Genomic DNA, 11,215 nt, shown 5'->3' on the forward strand with positions numbered 1-11,215 from the left:
TTGAAGTGTTGGTTCTCCCTTTTCTCCTCAGAGAGCACCTGCTCCTGATTAGTTCCCTTACTGGGGTTGAAATGATGAAAGACATGCATACAGTGTAAAACTTGTTAGGGATGTTTAGCTTTTTATCTAATTGTAATGTATAAGAGAGAGAGACCCCATTTTCCCTAGTAATTGATGTGGAGAATAAATATGAGTATAGGGTGTTTTGACAAAGACCTGTTTTGGGGAGAACCCCTGTGGGAGCCAGAGACAGTGTAAAAGGTGATTCTTTGTTAGTAGCTAAATTCAGTCCTCCTGCTATGCAATTTGCCCCTGTTGGAAACCCAGGGCTAGATATTCTGCTTTCTTGCCGGGGATCTTATTGCAATTCAGGTGTTTCTGTCCCTGCACATTGTTGATGTGGGCTCCCACTATGGTCCCTGCTAGGTCTATTCTTCCCCATTTGGACTTTGCTTTCCTCAAAATGTGTTGTTGGTGTGTGTTGGTGAGTGGTGGAAGTGTTGAGGTGCAGTGTGAGGGTTCTTTGAGTCCAGGCTGGATGTATGTCGTGGTCTGGTTGGCAGTGGTTAGCCTGGATCCATGTGTCCTTTCCTAAGATGTTGAGCTGTCTTGTTGTTCATTCGGGCCAACTGCTGAGGCTCACCTTCAATCAGTTGTTGCTTCCTTCGCAGAAGGAAGATCAGTTCTCTTTACTGCTGTTTCCTGGTTTGCGGGAATTGTTTTGGCTTCCACGGAGTCCTTCCATTTTCTTCTGGTAGAATATTTGTTTCAGCCATTGAATGTGTCTTTACCCATCCCAATTTTAACTTTACTCCCACTGGATTTTAATTTAGGTAGTACATTCTATTTACAAGTTTTGACCCCCACTTTGATTCCCGCTCCCTTTTGACCTGATATAGCGCAACCTCTATCCCAATACATGTCAAAGTCTAAATGTAATTGTGAAGTTATTCCCCAGTCCTCTCCCTGGGGATTAAGTCCTGCTGTTGTCCTCGTCCATTGATATTGACACAAAAGGCCTCTCTGCCTCAGTCTTGATTCTGTAAACACACAGTCTCATCTTCTTCTGAAGCAAGCTTCAGATCTGTTGCTGTTGGGCACAAGGCTCAAGGTTGAATTTCAAGTTGTGTTGTTCTGTCTCACAGTTGGATTAGAGATGTGTTCCAGACATAACAAGGAGGTCAGGCCTTCCACCTTTCCCCAAACAAAATGTCCGTTATGCCACAAATCTGTTTCTGGAACCCAAAAGGTGCCAAAGGGAAAGGTTGCAGGAGGTTTCACTTCACATGATTGTTCCCAATTGGTCTCCATGCTTTGAGTTAGAGGTCTGCCACCGTACTTATAGGAGAAAGGACAAGACAAAACACTGCATCAGTTTAATTATTCTCCTGGGCCCTAGCAAACAGGCTACAACAATACTTAAAATTACACTTAACTATTAAAGAGACGGTGGTTAAAACAAAAATGTTTTAGTCTTATGAAAATATCACAAGTCCCTCCACAGGAAAGAAAAATACAAGTGTAGTAAATTAGGCAGTTTGTCTAATTAAGTTCTTTAAATCTGTTCAAAATATATTGTTCACTGGTCAGTAGGTTCTAAAAAGAAAGGTAAGTAAAGACTGATCTTTTGGTGCTGTAAGGGTAGTGCTTTACAAAGCCCTATTTCTCATATTAGCTGAAATCCAAAATGTCGTACATGACAGTCCGTCCCCCACCTCTCCTTGGTTTTGGTGAAGCAGGAACCGTCAGTGTCCTAGCTGGCTTGCTACTCTTACGGAGCCCAAGTCAGTCTTATAGGTCTGGGCATGGTTTGGCCCTGGAATAATCTGGGCCAAAGGTGTCTTTGGACAAGGTGTATCAGGTCTATCAGTGATTCAAGATTCCGGACTCCTTCTTTGTGGGAAACAAAGATCTCATATGGAAAATAAAAAAAAATTTGCAATGCAAAATGTATGTAGAATATATGATGGAAATATGTCGAATACATTTATCTTCATTCAAAATACATTTCAGGTATCAAAATGTATTTCACCTTTTACTCTGAAATGTATTTAAAAATGTATAAATACATTGACATTTATTCAAAATACATTTCAGCTTTTATTCCGAAATGTATTTAAAAATGTAGAAATACATTTCAGTTTGTCCAAATGTATTTCACCATCAACAATGTTCTCATTACAAGTGTAATGTATTATAGAAAATTCATTACAAAATAAAAAATAAAAAAATTATTTTGAAGCCCACATTAAAATGCATTTTTCAGATCCTGTGAAAGTAAAAAGATTAAATGTAATTACCGACGTATTGATTATATCATATTTAGGTGTTGAAACAGATTTTATAGATATACATTACCAAAAGACATTTAATCTTATAGTCCCAAATATAGTCCAACGTAATATGGTAAACTTAGTAAGACCACTACTTGCCTCTCCTATTACAATAATCCTGTTAGGAGTAGTGGTTATTGTGCCTTGGGTGAGGCAGAGAGGAGACACCACCTGGCTGATGCTGCAATATATTTAGACATGCATTTTAAAAATGTATTAAATAAATAAATAATAAATATATTAAACCGGCCAATTTCAAACATTTTGACATATATTTACCAAATGTATTCAGGAATATATTTTCCAAATCTATTCAAAAATCTATTTAAAATACATTTTTTTTTCCATACGGGATGAAATCTCGCACAACACAAAGTTAGAATCTTAACTAGAGAGGTGTGTATTTTTATTTTTTAAGAGAGAATAACATGGCCCAATTTGTAACAACTAGGAATTAAGAACTAGGAATAAACAACAACTAGGAATATAAAATGCAAAATAGAAGACTCATGTATTTAAAATGAAGACTCATGTATTTGTCCCTTAATAATAATAATAGAAAGAATCTATTCATATTAGCAATATCTAAGGCAACATTGCCTCCAACAATGTAATAAGACAGAAACAAAATGTACTTCATAATGAAAAATGAAAAGATTCATAGAACTCTGTCTCCTATCTCTTACAGATACTGGTAAGTGTTTACTGTTAGGGGTACATTAGTCCTTCCCAGCGCTTGTACCTGAATGTGTAAATAAAATACGCTCTGTCTAAAAACCAAACAGTGGCCAAAACAGAGGCTCTACTGAACAAGTCTGGGTCATAAAGAAAGAAGAGAACAGGTGGTGGAGAGGTTTTATTTTTGTCTCTCAGCACTGGTGAAGGCAAAATGACAGTAGTGGGATTAATGCTGAATGATTAAATTATTAATGCTAGCTTTCTCCTTGACCTGATTTATACTTCTCCTAATACAAACAGCCAATAAGGATGGACCACCCAAATAGATCTCACAAGTATTTGATACACTGCTGATTTTGCAGGTTTTCCCACTTACAAAGCATGTAGAAGTCTGTTATTTTTATCATGGTTACTCTTCAACTGTGAGTGACAGAATCTAAAACAAAAATCCAGAAAAGTATTTGATACATCAGAAAAGCAGAACTTAATATTTGGTACAGGCCAATCCAGGAACTTGAGATGCTTCTTACAGAGCCACTCCTTAGTTGCCCTGGCTGTGTGTTTCGGGTCGTTGTCATGCTGGAAGACCCAGCCACGACCCATCTTCAATGCTCTTACTGAGGGAAGGACGTTGTTGGCCAGGATCACACTATACATGGCCTCATCCATCCTCCCCTCAATACGGTGCAGTCGTCCTGTCCCCTTTGCAGAAAAGCATCCCCAAAGAATGATGTTTCCACCTCCATGCTTCACGGTTGGAATGGTGTTCTTGGGGTTGTACTCATCCTTCTTCTTCCTCCAAACATGGCTAGTGGAGTTTAGACCAAAAAGCTCTATTTTTGTCTCATCAGACTACATGACCTCCCATTCCTCCTTTGGATCATCCAGATGGTCATTGGCAAAAATACAGACGGGCCTGGAAATGCGCTGGCTTGAGCAGGGGGACCTTGCGTGCGCTGCAGGTTTTTAATCCATGACGGCGTAGTGTGTTACTAATGGTTTTCTTTAAGACTGTTGTCCCAGCTCTCTTCAGGTCATTGACCAGGTTCTGCCGTGTAGTTTTGGGCTGATCCCTCTTGCATGGAGCCCCAGACCGAGGGAGACTGACCGTCATCTTGAACTTCTTCCATTTTCTAATAACTGCGCCAATAGGTGTTGCCTTCTCACCAAGCTGCTTGCCTATTGTCCTGTAGCTCCCAGCCTTGTCTGCAATTTTATCCCTGATGCTCTCTGGTCTTGGCCATTGTGGAGAGGTTGGAGTTTATTTGATTGAGTGTGTGGACACGTGTCTTTTATACAGGTAACGAGTTCAAACAGGTGCTGTTAATACAGGTAATGAGTGGAGAACAGGAGGGCTTCTTAAAGAAAAACTAACAGGTCTGTGAGAGCCGTAATTCTTACTGGTTGGTAGGTGATCAAATACTTATGTCATGCAATAAAATGCTAATTAATTATAACGAAAATCATACAATAAAATGTTCTGGATTTTTGTTTTAGATTCCATCTCTCACAGTTGAAGTGTACCTATGATAAAAATTACAGACCCCTACATGCTTTGTAAGTAGGAAAACCTGCAAAATCGGCAGTATATCAAATACTTGTTCTCCCCACTGCAAATAATCGCATCTTTCTGTTTTTAACTTCCTATCGAAGGGTTTTTCTAGATTTTATATAAATACAAGTTTATATTATGACAACAAGACAAGAATAAAACATGTAACATCCATAATCAACTGTTTAATAATCTGCATTAATAAATTGGACTTCGTCAATCACCGCTCCAGTGCAAACAATTAAACTCCCAAAACAGGCTGATATGAACTATTGCGAAAATGTCACTTCTATTATGCACGTAGTTCAGTCAGCCTGAGAGAATTGAAAAGCAAACAACGTTGTCAAGAAGATATTGAAGTCCCCTCTGGGGTGCCAAATTGTGGAAGATGGAAACTTTTTTGCAATTTATTATGAAAAGAGACTCGACAGTCGTTCATATAACAGTTGATGATTTCAGTTTAATTACGTGGATCCACGGAAACAATCTCTTTCACAAAACAGAGTATAAGTACAGAGACCAACAGAGTAGTGTCATAACAACTGTTCTGATCATACATTATTAATTTCACCTCTTTATACTCAAAAAAATTTTGTATAGCATATGTATTATGCTATACAAAAAAAAGTTAGAACTACAAGATAGAAAAACAAGATAGAACTACATTGTCATGGCAACCATAGTTTTAGATCATAGTTAACAGACCTCCTGATCTGAGTTACCCCTACTCTCTGTCTTGCCCAAATGGACGATGCAGACTACACACAGGCAACTTCACTTTGGAGCCATCTGTACAGGGCCATGGATAAGATAGGTCTAAGAACAGGGCATGCTGACCTAGGTCTTCTTCGATCCGTGGCAACCATGAACAGTCTAAAGCAAATTCAGCCCTAGTCTAAAATAATCCTATATTATTACAGGTAATTTGCAGAGTAAAGGATAAATAAGGATATGGTAATACATTAATCCTTTATAATATGATAGGTCAAGGTAATACATGATGATGGATTATTTCCTCTGTCTCCCTCCACAGGAAGGTTGTTGAACTGCCAAGAAGGCGAGGAAGTGCTCCTATTGATAGGATCGGAGCAGGTCGTCTACCCAGCAGTCAAGGGTAGATGTCCCACCCTCCAGTCCCCCATTCCCCAATAACCCTTAACCTTCCCTGGACAGGTAAAGGATAAGTCCACAGATTTGTAAAAAAAAAAAAGGGGAATACTGCATAATCTTTCTTTGTCTTTTTGTAAACCTATTGAATTTAGGGGATTTGAGAAGGCCACAAGGAGAATGCAAATGCGTGTTTATTAGGATGTGCATTTGTTTTTAAACATCATCTTACAAGAATAAAAAAGATGCACTTTATATTTAGGTCCCTTAAAAATTTTTAGTTTGTAATGATGTATTTAGATTTATTAATGTCACTTGCATCACTCAGTATTTCTCATATTTATGTACTTTCTCATATTTATTTACTTGAGACATCATACTTCAGTATTTTATTTTACTTCATAAGTATTCAGTATATTATTTTACTTTTATTACTATTCTTTAGCACACTACTCTTACACACATTAAGGATGAAAATATATATTTTAAGCCTTTAGACCAGATTCAATTAATCCAATCATGTTTTTATCAAGTTTTTTCTGTTGTTTTAAATGGCAGAGTTTGTCACACAAATCATCCTAGCACTGACAGTCCTTATGATTGCAGGTTGTAGCTAAAGAACAACAATAAAAAAGTAGATCTGGAATAATTGAAGGAGATCTGTCAGCTATGCAAACTACAGTGCCCTCCACTAATATTGGCACCCTTGGTAAATATGAGCAAAACGGGCTGTGAAAATCTGTTTATCCTCTTGGTCTTTCATTGAAAGTATTCACAAAAATCAAACCTTAAATATATGTGAATAAGTGTGAATTAAATGAAATAAAAATGTTACCAATGCATTGTTATAAGAAACAAATTGACGGAAGTATATTCCCATTCATGGGAATATGTATTTTATGTATTTAACATTCACCTGTGTGATTAGGGACACTTAAGCGCTAAGCCTTGACCTCCAGTTACACTGCCTCAAAATCAAACAATGAAATGTATTTTATAAAGCTCTTTTTACATCATCAATTGTCACATATTGCTTTTACAGATTCCCAGCCTTGGCGTTTGAGTTTGTAATTAAAATAAAACTGCCATTTTGAAAGGTATATCCTCCTCCTTCCATGACTTGTCCTTTATAGGCATATATTAAATTGTTCTGATGTCAGAATTCGAAACTGACAAACGGAAAACTATTAAGAGACTATTTACCTGTTTTATTTTACCCCGTTTTCCCACTTGATCCGCCAATAACCCACAGTACTTAGCGTTGTTACCCAAATGGTACCCAGGCACTAATCACCCCTCACTGAAAGCATGACGTCAATGGATGAATGTGCGATGAACGTGATCAGATGAATAATCAGAATCTTGTTTGAGTTTGAATGAACTTACAAATGAAATACAAGATTTCCATGAACATTAAAATACTTAATTAGGCTATTACTGAAACATAATACAAATTACATAGGCTACTTATCACAAATGTTTTCAACAGGAGATTCAGCTTATTGTGTTGGCTAATTCAGCAAATGTATTAAGCATTGTGGGATTGTTGACATGCTGTATGCTGCCTGCTTTTACTTACCTGGCTACCTGCCAAACTTCGAATTTACTCTATGTAAACGAATTGGTCGAATCCAACTTCAAGAGTTTTACCAAAGCAATATTTTTTTTATCAATTGACCTTTTACCCAACTTTTCTACACTGGGACTTTTTGGACAAACTTTACGGAATTACTCACCACTGAACACCCGACGTTAAGTATCATTGCTATGCCTTATCAATGTAATTGTTGTAGCTACAACACGGAGGAGAACTATCATCTTCTGCAAAAGATAGCAGAGTTAGAGGCTCGGCTTCAGACGCAAATGTCTGGCAAGGATTACGTTAGTGTAGAAATGAGAAAAACTGCATCTGTGCCACCAGGAAGAAACTATAATGTTGTTAGCCCCCCGGCACAGCTCCTGCAGCTGGGCAAGAACTTTCTCTTGGTCACTGGAAAGAAATGCCGTCGACCAGTTAAACCTGAGTCGTTGCTAAAGCCAACTGGTTTTCCCCACTGGAGTCGGAGTCAAGGCCCGAGCAGTCTTCCGAGGGGAATGATCGGCAGGCATGTTCTACTGGTGGCCTGGGAAAAACTGAAAACATTAATCATTGGCGATTCTATTACCCGCAGTATTAGACTAAAGAATCAGTCGGTGATCTTACACTGTTTACCGGGGGGCAGAGCTACCGACGTGGGGGCAGAGCTACCGACGTGGGGGCAGAGCTACCGACGTGGGGGCAGAGCTACCGACGTAGAGCCAGCCTGCCAGAATAGTGGAGTCTGTCGATAGCATAGCCATAGTAGTTAGTACAGCTTTACCTATTGCCACTGTGACTCGTTCCAGGCTGAGAACATTTAAACAAGGTTGTGCTTATTAAGATAAAGCCTTCCTCCACCTCAGTCACAAATAAAAATGACTGTTTCACCTTGCATCTCAAAATAGATCCCTTGCTCCAAAGGCAGTTGCAGTAAATGAATTAATCTCTGATCATAAACTAGATGTTATTGGTTTATGTAAAACATGGCTAAAGCCTGATTAATTCATTGCCTAAAATGAGGCCTGTCCTCTTGGCCATACTAGTGATCATATCCCTCGTGCATCCCGAAAAGTAGGGGGTGTTTCTAATATTTATGACAGTAAATATAAATGTACTCTCAAACACATCACTGATTTTCATTATTTTGAAGTTTTACTCATGAAAGTTAACCAGGCCGATAAAGCGTTTTACATAGCTAGTATTTACAGGCCCCCTGGGCCATACACATTGTTCTTCAATGAGTTTCCAGAATTCTTGTCTAACCTAGTAGTCATGGCAGATGGTATTCAAATATTTGGCGATTTCAATATTCATATGGAAAAGTCCAATGATCCTCTTCAAAAAGTCGTTGAAGCCAACATCTCAGGTCCAACACACTGCCACAATCACACTTTAGAGTCCTGTCACGAGAAATAGATATTGTAGATCTACTAATTTCCCCCCAAAATCCTGGATTATCGAAACACTGTCTTATGACATTTACCGTTAAAACAAGAAATCCACTTGCTCCACAAACAATGAGTTTCAAAAACCGTACAATAAATTCTCAGACTACAAATAAATTCCTTGATATTCTTACAAGTTCCCTCTTCAACGACAGAGTAAATAAATCCGGAAACAATCAAATCGAGGATTTAAACTCAACACTGCAAAATACTTTTGACTTGAAGATATGGTTGCACCACTAAAAACAAAAGAAATATGCAACAAGAAACTTGCTCCCTGGTACACAAACAATACTAGAGCACTCAAACAAGCCTCAAGAAAATTGGAGCAAAAGTGGTGAAGTATTCAGACTAGCCTGGATAGACAGTACACTACAATACCGAAAATCACTCAACTCCAACCTGATTGAGGTGAACAAAAACAATCCATAATGTATTTTCGATACAGTTGCAAAGTTAACAAAAAAGCAAAGCTCAACAAGTGAAGTGGGTCTTTAGCTGTAATGAATACATGAACTACTTTGATGAAAAGATCATCACCATTAGGAAACAAATAACTGACTCCTCCTTAAATAGTTGTGGTCCTCAAAATCTCAGTTGTCCTGAGAATTACCTGAACCTCCCTGACCAGGTGTCAATGGGGACATTTGAATTTTTTGATACCGTATCGCTCGACACATTCACTAAATCTGTAATGAGTTCTAAACCCACAAACTGTCAGCTAGACCCGATTCCAATAAAATTACTTAAGGAGCCATTTCCTTTGCTAGGTCAGCCAATGTTGAACATAATAAATTGCTCCCTTTCCTCCGGATGGTTACTAAACTCACAGAAAATTGTGGAAATAAAATGTTGTTACTAATGTTGTTTTTTTTAGACTGTGGTCCCAGGTCTCTTCAGGTCATTGACCAGGTCCTGCCGTGTAGTTCTGGGCTGATCCCTCACCTTCCTCATGATCATTGATGTCCCACAAGGTGAGATCTTGCATGGAGCCCCAGACCGAGGGAGATTGACCGTCATCTTGAACTTCTTCCATTTTCTAATAATTGCGCTCACCAAGCTGCTTGCCTATTGTCCTGAAGCTCATCCCAGCCTTGTGCAGGTCTACCATTTTATCCCTGATGTCCTTACACAGCTCTCTAGTCTTGGCCATTGTGGAGAGGTTGGAGTCTGTTTGATTGAGTGTGTGGACAGGTGTCTTTTATACAGGTAACGAGTTCAAACAGGTGCAGTACATACAGGTAATGAGTGGAGAACACTTTTTTTTGCTTCTTAAAGAAAAACTAACAGGTTTGTGAGAGCCGGAATTCCTACTGGTTGGTAGGTGATCAAATACTTATGTCATGCAATAAAATGCAAATTCATTATTTGTTGGCTGGCCACAATAAAAGGCCACTCTAAAATGTGCATTTCCATCACAGAGCACAGATGTCAAACTTTGACAGGGCATGCAATTGGCATGCTGACTGCAGGAATGTCCACCAGAGCTGTTGTCCGTGAATTGAATGTTCATTTCTTTACCATAAGCCATCTCCAAAGATGTTTCAGAGAATGTTGCAGTACATCCAACTGGCCTCACAACCGCATCCAGCATCTTCACCTCCAAGATCGTCTGAGACCAGCCACCTGGACAGCTGCTGCAACAATCGGTTTGCATAACCAAATAATTTCTACACAAACTGTCAGAAACCATCTCAGAGAAGCTCATCTGCATGCTTGTCCTCATCTGGGTCTCAAACCTGTTGTAACCGACTTGAGTGGGAAAATGTTCACATTCGATGGCGTCTGGTGCTTTGGAGAGGTGTTCTCTTCACGGATGAATCCCTGTTTTCACTGTACAAGGCAGATGGCAGACGTGTGGGTGAGCAGTTTGCTGATGTCAACGTTGTGGATCGAGTGGCCCATGGAGGCTGTGGGGTAATGGTATGGGCAGGCGTGTGTTATAGACAACGAACACAGGTGCATTTTATTGATGCCATTTTGAATGCACAGAGATACCGTGAAGGGATCCTGAGGCCCATTGTTGTGCCATTCATCCACAACCATCACCTCATGTTGCAGCATGATAATGCACAGCTCCATGTTGCAAGGATCTTTACACAATTCCTGGAAGTTGAAAACATCCCAGTTCTTGCATGGCCAGCATACTCACCGGTTATTTCACCCATTGAGCATGTTCGGGATGCTCTGGATCGGCGTATACGACAGCGTGTTCTAGGTCCTGCCAATATCCAGCAACTTCGCACAGCCATTGAAGAGGAGTGGACCAACATTCTATAGGCCACAATCAACAACCTGATCAACTCTATGCGAAGGAGATGTGTTGCATTGCGTGAGGCAAATGGTGGTCACACCAGATACTGACTGGTTTTCTGACACCCACGGACCCCCCCAACACAGTGTAACTGCACATTTTAGAGTGGCCTTTTATTGTGGCCAGCCTAAGGCACACCTGTGCAATAATCATGCTGTCTAATCAGCATCTTGATATGCCACACCTGTTAGGTGGATGGATTATCTC

At 39.4% G+C, this 11,215-nt stretch overlaps 1 protein-coding gene across 1 annotated transcript in view; it reads left to right on the forward strand.

Annotated features, from left to right (window-relative positions):
* ostn (osteocrin) overlaps window positions 1-5,681 on the forward strand; it is a 96,301-nt gene extending 90,620 nt beyond the window's left edge. The window contains exon 4 of the mRNA XM_029121664.2: window positions 5,597-5,681. Coding sequence (XP_028977497.2) covers window positions 5,597-5,681 — 85 coding nt within the window. The remainder of the gene's footprint in view (window positions 1-5,596) is intronic.
* The last annotated feature ends 5,534 nt before the right edge of the window (window positions 5,682-11,215 follow it).

This window comes from Esox lucius, chromosome 1 (genome assembly GCF_011004845.1).
Source record: "Esox lucius isolate fEsoLuc1 chromosome 1, fEsoLuc1.pri, whole genome shotgun sequence".
Lineage (NCBI taxonomy): Eukaryota > Metazoa > Chordata > Actinopteri > Esociformes > Esocidae > Esox > Esox lucius.